This window comes from Lissotriton helveticus, chromosome 3_1 (assembly GCF_964261635.1).
Source record: "Lissotriton helveticus chromosome 3_1, aLisHel1.1, whole genome shotgun sequence".
Lineage (NCBI taxonomy): Eukaryota > Metazoa > Chordata > Amphibia > Caudata > Salamandridae > Lissotriton > Lissotriton helveticus.
The window spans coordinates 1019843898-1019864516 of record NC_136061.1 but is presented as its reverse complement, the minus strand read 5'-3'; the positions used below and the strand labels follow the sequence as shown (position 1 = coordinate 1019864516).

At 41.3% G+C, this 20619-nt stretch overlaps 1 protein-coding gene across 1 annotated transcript in view; it reads right to left on the bottom strand.

Annotated features, from left to right (window-relative positions):
• CHN1 (chimerin 1) overlaps positions 1-20619 on the bottom strand; it is a 407318-nt gene that overhangs the window by 50585 nt on the left and 336114 nt on the right. Inside the window, exons 7-8 of the mRNA XM_078681533.1 lie at positions 19136-19213; positions 12837-12921 (exon numbers count right to left, since the gene is read on the bottom strand). Coding sequence (XP_078537659.1) covers positions 12837-12921; positions 19136-19213 — 163 coding nt within the window. The remainder of the gene's footprint in view (positions 1-12836; positions 12922-19135; positions 19214-20619) is intronic.

The window sequence follows — 20619 nt, the reverse complement described above, 5'->3', positions numbered from 1 at the left end:
AAGGCCCGAGTCTGGCCTCAGTAGCTAAAGGTCAGAAGCTGAGTGACTCGCAGGACACATTTCACACTTCAGCAAATTCTGTAAATCTGAGAATGGTATCCAGCAATTTCAAAAAATATACTGTACAATAAAGTGGGAAATTACTTTTTCTGAACCTTTTGAGCAAACTGATTCGTTTTCCATTTGATGTAACCAGAAATGCATTATAGGAAAACGAGTTGACTGAACACATCACATAACGGGTTCTATGGACAAAAAAGCTCTGATTTTGGGGTATTGCATTCTGTCAGAGGAACCTTCTTTCTCTCTTTACACCCTCTCTTATTAACTTGAAATTAGTCTGTACAATTTAGACGATGTAGCCAGAGGTAATCGTCAGATCAGATAGTAGACTCAATTCATAGAACTTTGTGCAGTTGGAAATGTAACTTACAATGGTACTAGTTATAATCGGAGAACGTACTTTCCAATTCCTGATTCCACGAAAATCTTTTGCAGAATTTTGCAACTTTACATACTGTACAAAGTGTAGCATAAATTTCTCTAGCAGCAAGTGTGATAAAGCAGTAGGAAATAGGTGTGCCCAGGGTAGGTATATTAGACATGCTGGGGAAACTCAGTTGTACCGTTGTAGGTATTCACAAATATTCCTAATGACTTTTCTCACCCTATTTAAACATATAAGTCGTGCAAAAAGGGTTGACAAGTGCCTAAATTACCGCCATATTTTCAAGGTGGTTTACAGGAAGTTATTTCTCTTCATGGAAACCACTATGAATGATATAAAGAGTCTGGGGAATGAATTGTGCACACCCACATTTCCTCCATATTTACTGTTGTAGATTATTAGGAAAGTTAGGGGAGTAGAAATAAATATAGACTTGTATATATTTCCACGGAATACCCCTTATGATTCTATGAATCCAAAAAAAAGAATAAATCTGTGTAAACCATATGCCCAAATCTGTGATGCGTAGATTTTTGTGTGATTTTCCGAGTTAGTTGCACATGAAATGCTGGAATTGTGTATAGAGAGACGATGCTGCATACAGCTGTAGCGCCATTCTTTTGCACACAAACAGAAACCAATATTACAGAGCTCCAGTTGTCCGTGTGAAGTTTAGCTTAAAACCTCAATTACCAGAACACCAGAAAGCCCCATCGCTCTTACCTGCACGGGCCATGGTTGCTGGAAGGCCTAACACAAACCTCTTCTTCAACAGTAAGGTGTGCTTAGTCGAAATCAACCTGACCACTTTGCAAGTGTGGTCAGTTCTCCCTCCAATCTGAAAATGCTGATGTAAACTGAGTGGGACGCATTACTATGCAGTGACTGCATGTGTCATCTCATAGTTGGCATCTTGAAGTGGTATTTAACATATTACCAGGCCTAGACACATTAAATACAAAGCAATAGATGTTTTCCACCACGTGACATTCCAAATTTTTACAAGGTGTAAAATACAACCACATTCTGGAGGTGGAATGGCCTCTTAGTCCAACTAGAGCAACACCTACAATAGCTGAAGCAGGTCCAGCACATCTGTACACTGCCACAGGTGCATTGGTTTCAACTTCCTTGTCACTCCTGATTCCAACTGCTGTGTTATTTGTGAGCCATCATGGTGACGGACACACAAAATGTCTCTGCGCTGTTGTAAACTATACTCAGTACAGTGACTAATAAGCAATGACTTACAAGTTCTAGATCGTCTCTCAAATAACTAACATTCTGTTAAGATGATAACACTAAAATCTGCAAGTATGTACATCCGGAGGTAGAAAACACATTCTAAATACCACTGATGTTACACGTTAAACAAATACGGTAATTATAGAGTTAAAAACCAGTCTTGTGACTTTTGTCGCACATGCACAATCACTTTGCTCCGACTCCAAACGTTGAGCAACACAGCACACATTCCAAGGTTCTCAACGTCACAATTAATCTTTGTCCCAAACGTTGACACAACCGTATCTTCAGTAGATACCAAATAACAATATCACACCAAAACAATAGTAATAGTAGCATTACTAGGATGGGAGACACCAGGTCACATCTTTATCAAAACACCAGACCAGACTACACCTTGACTCACTGCAGATCCTCCACAACACAACAATAACACATGACCACATTACATCATTCACCCCAACTTGCACACCTCAAAGACTATATTATCCAATAGAATAACAATCACCACAGCATCAAAACACCTCATATGACCACTGTAGAGCCTTCTAAATAACCCAATTACGATACCACTCCGGGCTCCTTCTACTAGACACCCCTGTGAAGGCCATCCATATAACAGACTGAAAAACACTACACTACATGATCACAGTCCCAATAAACATCACATAACCATATTACTCAATCACCCTTGATCATGTTAGTCCACCATTTCACTACACATACAACAAAGTAAACCACATCCCATTAAAACACTCTCTCACACAATACCATATCAAACACACCATCACCCCCAAACTCGTAATACCATACCCAATTCGGACACAAACTCTCGCCATTGAAGAGTTCTGCCAGCAGCTAATGGACACACACATCATATTGTATACAGGTAGGGGTTCTGTTCAACTCCCGGTCTTTCAAATGGAGCTGGTTGTAAGGCAACATCCCCAACCATAGAATACACTATGTAGCCAGGGGAACTAATGTCCTCTCATCGTGTTGAACCCTCCACTGGAGACCCCACAATCTCGTACCATAAACTGCCTGCTAATAGTGTCACATAAAAATATTTACTAACAATACACTTCCACTGGCAATCAAAGGATATACTCAATGTTGCTGGTTCCTTATTTTAACCCAAAGTCTTTTTAACCCTAATCCACCTCAGTTACTTGCTGGCCCCATTATGACTATAGAAGCTGATGAAGAAGAAGTGGCCAAGAAAAGGATCAACTTTCGTCCCTGGACCCTCCACAGTTTCAAACCTCGGAACAGCAGAAACGAATCCCCACGGTTACAATGTAAGGATTTTCTCGCTTCAAAGTATATAAGCACAACATTGTGCTAATTTAAAACGTTACAGAAAAATGTTGTCCTTGCTGGTGCCCCAGACGGACTATGCTAATGGAACTCTTCTAATTCATCTCAATCTCTGACCAAGCTCGAACAAGCGGATATGTATTGATGCCTCTCACATTCTAATGAATCAATATCATTCTTTGGTCTTGGAAGCTCAACTGATTGTCGATCTCTCAGACAGCAGAATTTAAGTTTCTGTTCACAGTCCAACAGGACTTCATTGCACACGGACTGTTGCTCCTTGCTACAGCACCTTGCCTCATTTCTACATACATATTTCTTTTTTTGTCGACCACGAATAATCAACTTGAGGCTAAGTGCTTAAAAAAACTCAAACAGAAAATCAGAAATTATAAATAGATAATTTATATTCTTCTGTAATGGCACCGCCTGTTCTTTAGATCTTATTTCACCCGTTAGCTCATTCGACAAAGTACTTGCTTTAATGGGAAAATACCTACCTCCATCCTTTGGCTTATTAATCCCTGGTGGGGTTAAACGAAATTGCTAATCTTTTATTCAGATGCTCTGGAGCATTCCCATTGAAAATTTTCTATGTCAGAATAAAGGTTTGGAAGTTTTTTCAACTTCAACTGGAAGCCAACATTAACTTCAAGAATGTTGGCAATAAATGTTCACTTTAAAGGAAATTCAAAACCACTTTGGATTTGGAGTTCTGGGCGCTGTGCAGTTACAAAATGTTTTCTTATATGCATAAATCAAAGTAGTCTCCCAAAGTCTTGAACTTGTCACTATGGTCTAATTTGTGCATACCCTCTATTGAAGAAAAGACATCTGTTTTAGTTCTTCCTTAAAATACATCTGTGAATACCAGCAGAATCCAGTGTGATTCTCGCTAAAGTTGAGCTATGGCAACCATCTACGGTTCAATGTTAAGGAATATTTTATCAATGGATTTTTAGATTGTTTCAGGATCCTTTATGAAATCAATATTTTTGTTTAACTTGTATTTATTAGCATTGAGTAGCAAGATAAAACATTACAGCAGGTCCACAAATAAAAAAAGCAATACACAGAACGAACTCAAAAATACAAAGGACTGAAGAAAATCAGGGCGGGTAAGGGAAGGAAAGGAGGAGCGATAAGGACCACTGCATGACAGCATAAGGGAAAGGCAACGCATACAATTATACAACTCGTAGAAGCAAGCAAATTAAAGCAACAGTGGGCATTGATCACCGGCCAGCAAGGAAGCCCACTAATTAACGTCCGGTTGGCGTAATGTGTAGACTTAGGAGGACATCAGAATTGAAATTGAAGATTAAAAGGATACTGTTAACAGTTGTGAAATATTATTTTTCCATCAACTAATAAGTGATGTAATGGTTGTACTGAACTGATAAATAAAAATGGTTCAAGGTGAAACTCTTCTGGTATTCCACTTATGATGATGATTATTCATCCTCGTCGGCCACAATCCTGGACATAAGAACATTCAGAAATTGGCCACCCTGTACCCCCTGCCATTATGTACCCCCTGCCTCCATATACCCCCTGCCTCTTACACCCCAGCCATCTTTCTATGACAAGTAGTGATAAGGACAACTGCAGATCAGTCAAGTGGCATAATAAATGCAGTTTCATCTTCATCCCAGATCTCCAAGCAGGAGGAGTTGGTGGCTATTAAAGCAAGTTTCGTTTCCCTACATGGATTAATGCAAGTGTTGCAACTTTTCCCCATATCCTGTGCAAGTCAGAATAATTCTGCAGTTCTATTGGTGTCGCTTTCTATGAGGTGCACATTAGATATTGACCTATATCTTTTACGGTCTTTTCGGTCAAGCGTAACTTTTTCTGTGCTCTGAATGGTTGGTTGTTAAAGAGTGTGAAAAGAGAAAACATTCAAATTTTCCCAGACACATTTGGAGGGTTTCCACCTAGATGAGAGTTTACTTTTCGTGTATTTCTTGCATCATGCAAAAGACCACACTAGCACAAACTCCCATATGAAAAATTGGAGAACAGATTTATTGGAATAATTGCATTGACTCATGATATAAGTTAATATATAAAACAATAGGAAAACTTATAATAGCCTGTCTTCTGCTACTATTGAGAATTCAGCATTTTAAAGCTACCTAATAAATGCGTAACTATTTGGATAGTTACACCTTGAATGAATACATCAACCACCATCACCACAGATTACATGTACATTTTTAAAGGCTTTCTATATTTTGTGGAGGTATTCAATTTCACTTACTTAAATAAATTTTAGTTATATTCATTATCCTAGGTCCTTTTCTTCACACATATATGCTTTGTCACTACATTTCTGCAACCAGTCAAAATCCCTTTGACTTGTTAAATTTAGCAATACAAAAGGGGATGATGGACGGAGCGCTTGAGCAAATCAAACACTCACACCCAGTCAAATGATCTGGGTTTAATCCATCACCATTCTTTAGCTCACTCCGCCACCCCAGTTCAGACATGGCCATATGCAAATAAGTCTGACCCTGTGCCTCATGGGAACAGTCCAGCCCAAACTGCCAAAGCCATGTCTTCCCTGGACCAGAAACAAGCTTCCGAGGACCGGTTTCTGGCATTACAGCCGTCTTCAGCACGGCTTGCTTAAAGTGGCAAAGTGAGCAAGGGACTCACGTCTGAGCATACCCTGCCGCACGTGGCTGAGTGAGCTAAAGAATGGTGATGGATTAAACCCAGATCATTTGACTGGGTGTGAGTGTTTGATTTGCTCAAGCGCTCCGTCCATCCTCCTCTTTTGTATCGCTTTGTTCGCCCTAAGTTGGCAGGGTATGCTCAGACGTGAGTCCCTTGCTCACTTTGCCACTGGATTCAAGCAAGCCGGGCTGAAGACGGCTGTAATGCCAGAAACCGGTCCTCGGAAGCTTGTTTCCGGTCCAGGGAAGGCATGGCTTGGCAGTTCGGGCTGGACTGTTCCCATGAGGCACAGGGTCAGACTGATTTGCATATAGCCATGTCTGAACTGGGGTGGCAGAGTGGGCTAAAGAACGGTGATGGATTAAACCCAGATCTTTTGACTGGGTGTGAGTGTTTGATTGGTTCAGATGCTCCGTCCATTACCACCCCCTTTTGTATTGTTAAATTTAGCAGCAGCTATTCAAGCAATCAATGAGTATCAACTTACATGTTCTGGGTATCCACTGCACAGAGACTCATCTTTCTCTCTATACATGTGTTTTCGTTATAGGTAGAAAACTATGGCAACGTCAGAGAAAAAAATATGCTTTAGGTCTTTCAACACAGCATTATTTTGTAGACCTGAATGTACTTAATTTATAATAAATTGATTGAGGCCGTAGCTCAATATTCTTAGGACAGCACTTGCCAATGCACGAACAGCCCTTTTGATATGACTGGCAGTGCACACTTCCATACTGCTTCTTGTTGGATGGGAAGGGAAGACCTAGGGTTATACAACAAATTGGTCAGTCGCTTATATTCCAATGGCTAAAAAAACTGATCTTCCTCCTCCACCCTTTCTGACTTTTTGTTCTTCCCTGAAATTTGTACTTTATTAAAAGCGTGAGTATTTCATGGATTTGCTGATAATTAAAGGCAATGCATCATAATTCAATCCACAGGTAAGTGGCTTTGCAACACCCAGTATTACCAAATACTCACTGGATTTGCAAATAAAACAAGAGGATACTCTGCTGTGCCACATATACTAGTGTAAGACGTTTGTTGATAAAAAAGTGTGAACGTTTCTTCGCCATTGAAGAACATAGTGCTTTTTAAATAAGAATTAACAAAAAATCCCAAAAAACTACCCCAATCAGAAACTCAATTTTTTAAACAACGTCCTTGAAATGTAACCAGATTAAATTTAAAGAAATCAATGTTTTAACTAAAATAGCAATGTGTCAATGGAAACCAACGCACCTAGATGTATTGTCTTTCAATCACATAACAACTGGTAACAGTGGGTTTCAATGCATTTCTAGGAATGAAAGGTTTGCAAACGTGCCTAAGCCAAAAATCAGTTTCGTATGTAAATTTCATAGCAAGTCTCGCAGTTCAGTATAGAGAACAAGAAAATCAGAACGAACATATGAATAAAAATAAAATAATGACAACTTTGGAAAATACTCATGCCATACGTATAATGAGATGTCAGTATGTAGTGAACAAATATAACAAAGTTATTTTGTATTCAACCTTTTCACTGTCACAAAGCAGCAAGTGTTTATGCTACAAATAAAGAACGGAGGCTGGAATCTGATAGGGGTTAACTTCAGATGTGTCCCATATCCCAAGTAGGTCACGCTCTCTTTTCTTTTTCTATTGCAGTGTGGCATCGTGTAATGCAACCAAGCATATGACTTTATGAGCTCAGCACTGCACTCCTTTACGGACTTGCTTGCAAAAAGTGTCACTAAGTGTCACACATGAGTCATGTAATTGTCACAAGCAGACAGGATAGAAATGTCACACATGCATTTAGAAAACTTGACAGCTACTATTAGATCACCAATAGGGCTTTAGGTAAGCAGATCTTCACACACTTCTCGCATCTGAGAGCGTGGCAAAGGCAGCACCTTCATCTGGACTGTTTATCAAACTGCAGGGTAAGAGCGCGGCACTGGGCAGGCAAGACTTCTTTGTTCAGATGTGAGTGGGGTGCCATGCCCATCATGGCCATCCATTTTGCTGGGTCACTGGATTTTGCCAGTGTAAAATATGGGGTTATTCGCTGAGGGGAATGAAACCCTTCTCAAGCAGTAACCACAATTCTTCTCAAGGTGAAGTTGCAAGCAAGCCCTAAATTAGCCTGTGCTCAAATCCTCAGGTAGCTTGGCAGAGAGCAGTCAGGCTTAACTCAAAGGGAATGTGTAACACTTCAAACAGTAACAGTGAACACCAGAAGAGGAGAACAAAACGGAGTTAGAAAACTAGGGACATTTTTAATAAATACAAAAAAATGACAAAAATACAATTGGTAGAATTGGAGATATTCAATTTTAAAGATTTTTAGAAAAAAATAGAGTCAAAAGCATAAAGCAACAACTGTTAGTATCTGGTCACTTTGACTGGGACAAAGTCACAAGTTCAGGCCAACCTCAATGGACAATGGGCCGGGTAGAAGGACACATTTCCAGATCGAGATTGACCGGACCGGCATTACGCCCGTTATTATGAGATATTTAAGGACCGCCTTTCACCGACGACCTAAGTCCTTTTAAGGTGTCCCACGACCTGAGGATGCCCCAGGTCGGATGGCCGTGTAAAGGTCATCCGGCCTTTACATGGCCGTGTAAAGGGGTGAAATAAGTGTTGGCTGTCAGTCATTTTATCACTCTCTCTCACGGAGTGACAACACCTATATAAATAACTACTACCATGAATCCCTGTCTTATTGGAATTCTTTCCTGAAATAGTATGATAAACTAGACTTGCACTGACAACCACTTTGGAAGGACCCAGTTAGGCCTGCTGAACAAAGTGCCTTGAATTCTTGTTTGCGGAGTGCTGCGTGTATTCGTGTTGAAGATGAGTCGTGCAGATGAGGCGATGCATGAGTTCCAAGATGCAGCGAGGCTGTGATGCAAGGGCCTGCATCATTGTCAATGATCTAGTCAGTGGGGCTTGCGAAGTGAAGTTTATCATCAAGGATGCGGCGTGCATTCGGGGCGATGCTTTGGTCCAGAAGAGCTGAGAGGATGCAATGCTGAGTCCGTCGTCATTGAGGCTGTCGTTGACAAAGGCCTGTGTCAAGGATGTGTCATGCAGTGGCGGTTCCGAAGGCAGTGCGGCCTCCGCAGTCAATGCTTGTCTTTGAGATGGGTCTAATCCACGCAGCAGCAGAGATGCATCAGTTCAGCTGGGTTCCGAGAGGCCGGAAAGCTCTTTAAGCCCATTTCCAAGGGTCCAGGACTGAGGCAGCACCACTTGTTAGGGTAGACTCACAGATGGCAGAGTCCAGTTACAAGTGCTAGGTTGTTGGAAGCCTGTTAGGTCTCTGAGGTTTGAGATTAGGAGGGCAGCCAACTAGCCGCTTGGAGTCACTCTGGGCTCTAGATTTAAGAGTTGCAGGGTCAGTCCTTCTCACTCAGGCAAAAGGGCAACAGGTCAGCACAGCAGGGCAGAAGTTCCTTCAGAGCAGCAGACCAGCAGAGTGGCAATCCTTGTAGCAGGACAACAGTCCTTCTTCCTTACAGAGTATCCAAGGGTCCAAAAGTGTACTTAAGTGGTGGTGTCTGAGATACAGTATTTATACTCAGTTGCGCCTTTGAAGTGGGGAAGAAGCTACTAGGTTTCCCTTTGAAGTCCACAGTCATTCTGTGCTCCCTGTCGTAGTGCCAGACTAACTGCAGGGTGTATGCTGCACTTTGTGTGGCGGCAGGACACAGCCTAATTCAGGTGTAAGTGGGGCTGTGCCAAGCTCCTCCCTCCCATTCTGCCAATGATGGCTCATCCAGGCATACCTAATGCTCCCTATCGTATGTGGCAGTCTACAAGGAATACACAAAACCCAACTGTCAGCTACACCCAGTCATGTGAGCAGAAACAGGCTACATGCATTAAATGGCTAAAGTAGGAAAATGCCAACTTTTTAAAAGTGGAATTTTTGAAAACTAATTTTAAATCAGACTTCACCATAAGTTAGGATTTTAAATTAGGATTCCAGAGACATCAAACATGAACTGGTTACTTATTTACGTTTGGAAATTACACTTATAAAATCTAATAAGGTAACTGCAATGTTATCCCATGTGAGAGGCAGCCCTTGCAGTATCAAAAAAACAACGTTTTTCACTGCCTGGACAATGTAAAACTTTTTAAATACACTGTATCCTGCCCTCTGGCTGTTCAGGCCCTACCCTGGTGGTGATATAGGTTTTAAAAAGGAAGGTTTGGCCTTGGCAAAAGGTTTACTTTGTCAGGTCGAATTGGCAGTTGCAAATACAGGCTCTGAAATGGCAGGACTGGGCCATGCTTAAAGTACTACTTAAGTGGGTGGCATAATCAGGTCCAGGTGCAGGTCCACTGATTGAATTTAATTTACAGGTCTTGGGCACATGTAGCATCACTTTACTAGGGACTTATTGGTAAATTAAATATGCTAATTAGGGGTTAGTCAAGTTACCATGTTTTAAGGATTGAGGACATGCCATTGCCACTTTTTAGCAGTGGTAAAGTGTGCAGAGTCCTAAGGCCAGCAAAAATGAGATTGACAAACAAGCATTTGCAATGCAATAGGTCTCGCATTAGGAAAGTTTGAGCTATTGGTATTGTAAATGGCAAAGTTTTTATTTATGTTTCTTTTTTTTTAAATAGCTAAATTAATAGCTTCGTCATTTACAATGCCAATAGTTATAACTTTTGCAAATGTGATACCTATAGCATTTGTAATGCAATATGTTTTGTATTTACAAACCGCGAGAGGACAAAAAAAAGCTCCGGACCACCGCCTCCTCCCAGGCCTTCAAAAGGGACCTCAAAGTTCTCCTCCTCCAGAGACACCTCCAAAAGTAATTCACGTCCTCTTGCTATTTGTGAGGAAGACTTCCCACTACTGATAATTTCTACTTTCCATGACCATGGAAGTGCCTTCCCAGTGTATGCCTGTGATTGGAGGGTCTGCCTTTTTGCAGTATTTTCCATGTACTGGTGTTCGGTGCCCTTTTGTAACATGCACACACCACTCTGCCCTTGCAACACACGGCTGCTACCTCTCACATGTCTTTGCCTTTGATACTTGCACAAGTGCCACCTTGCCCATGTAACGCTTGTTCCTGAGCCTGAGTGTCTAGCACTTATTGCAGGACTATACCTCTAATTATACTCTGTTTTCTCTTATAACTGCACACTTGTCACTTTCATTTCCTCTTGTGCACTTTTGACTACCTCATGTATTTTGGTTGCTCACAATTTTTACTCAAGTATTTTGTTTGCTCACGATTGTCACTATTACCTTTACTACCCATGTATTCTGGTTGCTCACAATTTTTACTCAAGTATTTTGTTTGCTCACGATTGTCACTATTACCTTTACTACCTCATGTATTTTTGGTTGCTCATAGTTTTTACTACCTCATGTATTTTGTTTGCTCACAATTGTCACTATTACCTTATGTAAGTAACGTATGTTTTTGCAACCTGTTCTTTTGTAATGTTTCTCATTATGTTTCATTTCTGTTCCTAATGTGAAGCGCTCTGACGCCTTCGGGTAAAGTCCGCGCTATATAAAAATGCATAAATACATAAATAAATAAATACCGCCTTCGGGTAAAGTCCGCGCTATATAAAAATGCATAAATACATAAATAAATAAATACCGCCTTCGGGTAAAGTCCGCGCTATATAAAAATGCATAAATAAATAAATAAATACCGCAAATCAAACATCCTCGTCACTCTGCCGGCCTGCGACCAGTAAGTCAGGCAGGCCGGCGCGACAACCGGAAACAGGAAGTAGGAGGGCGGGAGCCTACCCCGCCTCCCACGGAAGAGCCGCGATTGTTTGGAGCACCGGAGCAGGCAGGAGCCTACCCTGCGCCCCGGTGCCGAAGGAGGGAAGAAGAGTCCTGCTGCCGGGCCCTGCAGCGGAGGAGAGCCGCCGCACGAAGGAAGCCGGTGAGTGGGTTGCTGAGCTTCGGGGGGAGCATGCGTGCGGGGGCGCGGGCGGGCTGTGTATGTGTGTGTGCGTGCGTGTGTGTATGTGTCTTGGAGTGCGTGTGTGTGACTGTGGGGGAGGGGGTGTGTGTGTAAGCGAGTGTCTGTCTGCGCGCGCATGTGTACGGCGCGGGACGCGACGTGCGCGTTCGCGCACACGAATCCAGGAGAAAAAGCTCGTACACCCTCTTGTCCTCCTTCCCCCCAGACTGATCGCTATACGTCTCCAGCTGGACACATGCATCCTTGCAGGATGCATTGCCAGCGAGACCCAAAAAATGGAGGAGGAAGTCTAAAAGTTTGGGGAAGACCAGCCTAAGACAGACAGGTTCAACTGCCAGCATTGAGCGATGCAACTAACAGGTGCACTACTACACCCAAAAGATACCATGGTCTGTGCATGCACAGACATTCAACCAAATGGTCTTATCACTTGTGCTACTGTCATGAGTGCTAGGCACTGGCCAGAGTATGCAGTGGCTGTTGTGTACACCAGCTGCAAGTTGCTAGAGGCTGGTGATGGACAGACTAATAGAGGCCCTGTTCAAGCATGACAGGCCAGACAGTCCTCCATTGACATTAGCAGGGCAGGCAGGAGAGATACACTAAAACACTGATGAGAGCCCTGAGTTTGGTATGATCCATCGAACCCCCCTACCAGGTCACCTCCAATCAGCCAATGGGAGACACCTGGTCAGATGTGTGTGGACCAGCATCGCAGTGGACAGAACGAGTCTCTCAATAACTCTCCTGAATTGGGGGGGTGTTGAGTGACACCAGTACAGCCAATTGATGACAGATGGATGGTGACTTTGGGCCATGTGATAGGCAAATTGTGGCATATCACAACTTGGGCTTTTAGCCAAGGAGTGGCTTAAAGCCTGTTTGAGGACTCATGAGATAACCTGAATCCAGCCTCTGCAAAATAAGCACCAGCAAACACCAGCACAAATTAAGCACTGGCAGATGATCTTCAGAATGTCTGTTTAATCATGTTCTACGCAATGTCTGTAGTGAAAAGGTTTCTTGAACAGTGTAAAAACCACTTTTTTGTCAATAAATGATTAATCTATGTTTAGAACATCTAAACAATCATGTGAACTTCAACAACATCGACATTTGGAAAACAATATGTAATCAGAAGAATGGCTTTAAGGTACCTGCACATTTCACTCCCTGAGCAATCAAGCCCCACATGAAATTAGCACAGTACTCGCACCAGTGGGGTCCTCGGAATGTGTGCACCTGTAAAAAAAAAAACACATAATATTTTTAATATTAACACACAGCACCCCACTCAATGAATGGTCCGGTTTTCAATAAAAACATGTAATTTGAAATGTTACATAAGAACAACAAGAGAGATAGGGCTCAAAGGACACTCCTCTACCCCAGTCTAAATATCACTAAGCAACAAAGGAGTGACTCAACAATGAAAATAAAGAGTGAAACTCAAAAATAAAGGAAAACGGTGAGTGTCAAGTGAAAAATGATTTTTGTAAAACCCTCACTCACCCGTCTATTGGGTGACATGCTTCATCATTGGGTTTTTTTCACCGGGCAAGCAGAATGCGTGCCCGGTGTGCTACTACACCTGCAACTGCAGTGGAGCTGGTTTACCTATTAAAAACAGTGTGAAAAGTGATAGTGAAAAAAGTGTAAGAATAAAAGAGTGCGAGCTCCAACCTAAACCCAACTTTAATAAAGGTTGATGCAGGCACGCCCTTAAAAATAGTTAATGGACAGGCTTGACTGTAAATTTGAGTCAAAATGTAATAGCATCGGGCAAGAGGAGCCAATTTGGAAAATGGATAATTGTTCAGCCTTTCTGGACTAATAAAGTTACTCCGAGCCAAAGAATTACATCACTATCACTTTAAGATCAAGCGACAACAAACAATACGTCTGATGCTAGCACTACTCAACAACTGATTCGCTGATACAATCACGTGTCTGGCACGACGTGATATCTCCCGCTATGCGTTACGCATCCACCACTATTCGGGCGGTGGAAGTGCACTACGTAGGTTACAACGCGGGGAGCCATCGGAATGAAGGTGGGTGACACAGGGTTGAGTCTGTCTTCATGCTATACCCGTTTTTTTACTATTGAGCGGGTTGTAACGCTGCCCGCTGGGTTGGACTCTTATCTACAACCCGATACGATTAAAATACAAAGATGTTGACGACCAGACTATTCTTAATATGAATTCCCATCTTGGTAGGTTAAGAGGGTTATCGGTGAAGTGCACTTATTCCCAGGGTGTCTTAAAAATTAATCGTGGTATTTAAAGGAACACACTCATTGTTTTCTTAACTATGATTGCTTGTTTTGTGTCTCCTTGTGTTCTTTCCACAGATGTAAAAAAACCTGGACATACCAGGGTGATCCGGTAATAATAACCGTGAGTCTTAAACCTTTTTTTCAATCACACTGAGGTTAGGGTACGCCTTAGCGTGCGTATACCGCCCAGTGTTTGTGATTGGTCCTGATGAAAGCCCGGCCAAAATGGCCACTATGAGCAGAAACATGTCGACCATTTGTTGCACTTAATGGGACATTTTGACTCAAATTTACAGTCAAGCCTGTCCATTAACTATTTTTAAGGGCGTGCCTGCATCAACCGTTATTAAAGTTGGGTTTAGGTTGGAGCTCGCACTCTTTTATTCTTACACTTTTTTCACTATCACTTTTCACACTGTTTTTAATAAGTAAACCAGCTCCACTGCAGTTGCAGGTGTAGTAGCACACCGGGCACGCATTCGGCTTGCCCGGTGAAAAAACCCCAATGATGAAGCATGTCACCCAATAGACGGGTGAGTGAGGGTTTTACAAAAATCATTTGAAATGTTACAACATGTTTAACAATATAAGCACGTACAATGACAATGTCGAGGCTACTTAACTGAATGCCCGGCGCAAAAATATGCTTTTATTTTTCCACTACAGCTCGAATGACTATTACTTTTTTAAAGGAAGGAATGATGCAGTGCCCACCACCTTTTTTCTGAATTCACGTTCAATGCTATTTTTGACGAGGAAACTATATAGGGTTATTTATTGATTGAAGGAAACTGTAGGTGCAATTAGGGCATACATTTACCTGCTATTTTATGTTTGCATTAGTACGCATGTGCACAAATCAGTCAACTTTCCCTATGTACTAAACTATCAAAAGTTACTTCACAAAGGTACCTGCAAAGAATGAACAATACTTTACACCGCTTAATCTTGCTAGATTGCGTTGCTGATTATCAGCGACAGCATTATTTCAGCTTTATGTTAAGTTTTTTCACATTACAAGCAAACTGTGGGGAAAAGGCATTCCTCTGAAATTTGGGTTGATATTAGCGTCGAGCTTAAAGATTACTCCAAATTAAGTTTGAATGTTTCAATTTCAGGGAAATTCGTGGCTGCCTATTTTCCGGTGTCTTCGTGCATTATGAGCCGCTAACATCTTAGTGCTGGAAAAATTCATTCTGATGAACCTTCTCCATTTCCAATCACTGCACCGGACAACATGAGTAATACGAAACAGTGGTCTCAAAAACAATGACAGCATGTCTGCCAGGAAAAATATGTGGCACATATGAATCATGGAAACAATAGACAAGACAGTCTGTACATTTTTCATCCTTCTTTCGTTTTGTATTTTATATTTACTTCTCCGTTATTTTTAAGCATTGCACAAGTGGCAGGAAGGGCTGCTCCGCCACTATATAGCAAAATGTATTTTGTAATGTATCTTAATATGTGAAATGTAGTGTACGTCTATCTCCATACATAGCCATGAGCAGTCATGCCTCCCATAAGCAAAATACAATACAGCATTGAAAAATGTGTTTAATCTGTCCTGCTTTTAAACCAAAGAATATCAACATCCCTACATTCCACCTCAAAAAATAGGACGTGTTTAAGCGGAGTCGTCAGACTTCATGTACGGCTCTACCCAATATAAAGTAGGTGAAAAGGGGGATATGTTACAAATCACATGTACGAAGAACTCTTTCGTAAATTAATGTCAACAACGCACTCTAATCAGGGTCGTTCTATGCCCCAGAATGATTAGGGGAAAGACTGACAAATTGGACAGAGTTGGATTAAAGAGAAGAAATACTTATGGAGGAAATCAAAGAAGGGGATGAAAGTAATGCATAAAAGATAGAGGTATAGAGTCCTAAGGGCGTGTGGCCCCATGTGCAGAGGTCATGTGGACTACTATAAGATTGTCTCATCTTGCATAGGCATTCTGAAGTGAGATAAGGTAAAAGGGGTGGTAGGAAAATGCTAAACGAATTAACCTAGGTGTGTATAGGATAAGAGAGAGGTTTTGGCAAGAAACCTCAGTCTTTTATGTTTCATAGTGGGGACTCCTCCTGCCATTCTCAGTTTAACCTTATTTTCTTTATTGAACTCTCTGGAGTGGTCGCAAGATGGCTGAAAAGAAATCCCAAAGAATATGGTCTTGATACTTAATCCAGATGGTGGAGAGGGGGTTGGTTACTACAGAAAACCGAAACCACAAGGGGCTCACAACTTAAAGGTACCTTGCCTAGGATAGAACAAAGTACCTTGCTTCGGGTACCAAAATACCTTGAGACAGCCCTGCTAAAATGATAAAAGCAAAACAGCTACAATCAAATAGAAGAAAGCACACAAGGGCCGGTTACCTAAGCCAAATGACACCGATAGACAGAGGCGAGGGCACAACTAAATAATTGCAGCAAACGGGGGTGCCAACCCCAAAAAAGTATTAGTACACACCACATGGAGTATTTACGACCTAGTAGGCAAACATAAAAGGAGGAAGATCTCTTATCTACCACTATAAACAGGGCACTCACTCAAAGTCCCCTCAGACATTATCAGAAATGGCTTTAATTGTTTAGCTTTTCCCCTCTTTATCTTCCTATCCCTTTCACTGTTTTTATACCCACTTAAGGGTTCCCTGAATTAACATTATTATTCCTTTTTCTATGTCGATTATATTTGTACGGTGTGAATAGCAACTACAGAAAGCTCTGAAGATTGAATTGAAATGGTAAAAGCAAAAGGCATCAAAAAACTAACTTGCCACATTGAATAAACAGAAGAACAACATATATTGCTACTAATGAAATCCGAAATAAGTACTACAGGATGTAAAGATCATCAAATTACAGAAGAAAACTAAGCGGGGTGCCACCAAACGACAGAAAAACATGCTGTGCATCCCCTAACTCTACCCTTTTGAAATTGATTAGAGAAGGTTGTTGGTGACAAATAATGTACAACACATTTGCCAAGAATGGGGAACTGAACTGAGGCGATGGATGCAAAGGTGTTTCAAGACAAGGATCGGGAATAACGTTTAACACCAGCCCTACATCTAGCAGAGGATCTGATTGAGGAACCACTGAAAACATTGCGGCCTTGTCCCTAATAGTTATAAGTCACTACAAAAGGAAGGCAACTAAATGTGTGCTTTCCTGATTTCAAGAAAGCACTTGATAACATTGATAGGTGCGTGCTTTGGGCAAAATAAACTAAACTGGGAGCCACAGGTAAATTATTGAAAGCAATTATTACCCTATATTTCAACAACTGGATTGAAAAACTCTGTAACAATTTGACTTACAAATATTTATCAACCATAGCCTTGAGCAAGGACGCACTTTAGCGCCTCTTATATTCAATCTATGATTGGAAGACACCAAAGAAGCGTTAAGCAATCTGTAGCCTGATTGCCATAACTGAATGAGGCCTTCTGCCTATAATCAACAATACTTTACTTTTAGACTACCCCAGTGTCGGCCTACAAAGTACACTGAACAAATTGAGTCCATACTGCAATCAAACAAATCTCAACAACGGCAAAACCAAAGTACTGGAATTCGCCCATCACTGAATCAGTGGCAGTTTCAAGGTAAAGATAGTGAATTGATAATTGTAGCTTTGATGCCAAGAAACCACGAACCAAGAACAGGATACACAGAGGAAGTAACGGACAATCTGTACAGTGGGAGGAAATTGGGAGCTCAAGAAAAAGGGACAGAAGGTAAAATATCTAATGGAATCATCTCAGTTGTCTCCCTTAATGTAACTCACCCACGCTTCCCAACTGTTCCTCTATTTAAGAGAATGACATTTTTTTTTAAATCACAACATGGCCATTTCCTATGCCTTTCTCGAATTAATTGTTTTCTTTAAATGAATCTACAGCTTCCAATGAATGAACATGGAAAGTTTACAGCTACCCCAGTTTCTGGCACATGATGTTTTTTGTTTATATCAAACAATATTTGGAGGAAAGATAATAAATAAGCACTGTGGATCATCTTTGGCAGGTACTGTGGCTGGTCTTTAGTGTGTACCACTTGTGTGGCTTGTGGAAGATGAGGCCAGCCTGTGGTTTTGAAGCAGCTAAATCCGACAATCTAATATCTTCCACCTCAAAACATCCTCAGAGTGTGATAAATAAGGATTAGAAAATATGCTTACTTCTACATGTCTAAAAGCAAAGATAGATCGACTCACAACAGATGTGACTATGCTGATCAGATGTGACTATAGGATGGTGTCAGATTTAGATTGCAATTTGCACAACTATCCAGGGACTCCATAATTCATCAACAATACTTACCATAGAAAATAGGAAAGAATGCACTTCCCTTTAATGGGGGGACGGGAGAGTAGGTGTCTTTTTAAGAAAGTTACAGCAGCAGTACAAAATATATACCTCAGCCCCTCTGCTGATGGCTGTCAACTTTTATTCCCAACAGTTTGCTTCTTTTTCTGACTCACATTTGCTGATCTTGCTAAATCTGTAGGATTTGCTTTAGCTGGGAATATGGTTTAACTCAAATGAAAATTCACTTTAAAAGTACAGTTATCATTGAGAGGAGGCAGACCTGGTATAAGACTTCACGATGAATGTTACACAACAGAAAACTCAGTGGGAACAGATCCTAATATGTTACAGTGTAGGGGATGTTTAAACATCCCATTCCATATGCATCATAAACCATGCCAAATTCACTCGCCGGTTGAATGAGATTAGGAAGAATATAAACCTTTAATCCAAAATCGTTTATCAGCAAAGAACACAATCGAACATACAATCTATTTAATTCGCTAATTAACCTCTTAATGTTGAACATTTCATGCACAAACTGTATTGCGGCCAATAATGGAGTCACAAAGTACAGTGCGTCCAAGCACTGCATTAACTAACCAACATATTCGCTGCATAAAACACTTTGTAATTTATAGGGATGGGTATTTAAAATTAAGTATGATTTTAAGTGAGGCGTAAAAATACAACTCATCTCAGCATTGTTTAAATTGGTGCAGAGAAATACAGTGTTATTATGAGTAAACAATAATTACATTTCATTGATGGCTACAATTTTCTTTAACAATTTCTATATCATGCCATCTTGTTCATTAAAACAAAAACAAAAGATTACGATTCCTTACCTTAAAATTGTGGACCTTTTCATATTTGTGGATGTGTTCGTTTTCCTTCAGCGTCGCTCTTCTTACCAGGGACGTCAGCTGTGAATAAGCAAAGAGTTTCAGAGGTTGCCAGAATTTCACCGACTTTTGAGATTCGAGTTTCATTCGCAATGAGGACACCAACACATTCTTTCGCTGAGCGCCTTGTTTTCGGCTGGGATCGGGAGATTTAGCCGCTTTATGAACTGCCCAGGACTCTATGGAAGGCATTTTGGATTTCCAAAGGAACAGTCAACCCCCTGCGAGTATCAGATCTACCCTTAGATCCACTAGAGAGCGGAATAATTAAGGTGCAAAGCCGAGCTAAGAGTCCAAACTGCTCTAAGGCGAGAAGAAAATACAGACCAAAGCAACCACTAGAAGCACTTCATAAATAATCTCTGACGCTTCAATTAACGGGCGATTCCTTCTTGCTCAGATTTCCACCAGGCTCCATTCCGTGCTTTCGGTTAAAAAAACACTAGGCAAAAATTGAAATCTCAGAAACGGAACAAAGTCTGTAGATCCACCCAAAAAAAAAAAAAAGCAGCCAGTGTTCACTTTCAAAGAGCGTCGCCTTCCTTCAGTATTGTGATGCTAATGTGGCCAGCAAAGATGCTCAGACACTGCATATAATCTGGGTCTAACTACATCTGCTCTCCCCGGCGCGAGGAGGCAGATGGGGAGGGGCTTGGGCAGTCACGCTGGCTTAGAGCAGCGACATCAGGGAGGCGAACCAATCAGAGGACACGAAAATCAACATAAGCAGCTCTTCGCTATCCCCGAGCACCCTCCTTACGGTCCACCCCCGGTCCTCCTACACGCAGGACTTTCTTGCAGAATCCAGGAAAATGGGGATGCTAATGAGCAACGAGTGCGTCAGGCATCATTGCAAAATGCTTTTGCCTGCCACGAAATACCCACACAGCTCGCAACAGATTTTCCTGTTTAGGAATTGTAATGTAAACGGACAAAAGTAATTTGAACAGGAAGGATAAGAACACACTGTTCACGGGGCGCAGCAAAATGGGGCTGAACTGGCGGACTATCGCAAATGCCGACAAAGCAGAGGGCGCAAAACTATTACCGAAGGGCATCGTCCGTGAAATAAGATATGCATGCGTTAATGACTCTTTCACCATCCAATCTCATTTCCAATGCATCAAACGTACGTCTGTCTGTAAACACAACTGCCGGCGCGTGCACGTTTACATGAGCTTTGCAAAAATGAATGAGACAATAGTGCAGACGTAGCATATCTTAATGGACTTTAACATACAAAAATAAAAATAACGGAATCAAACACCTAATCATATTTTTGTAGATAATTAAATACATTTTTTTCAAAAGTATGTTTTCACAAGAACTATCAGTTTAATTACCAATTTACGGGAATGCCATAACATCACAGCAACACACCTGATAATCTGCTATCGCCACTTCCAATATTTATGTGTTGAGCACAG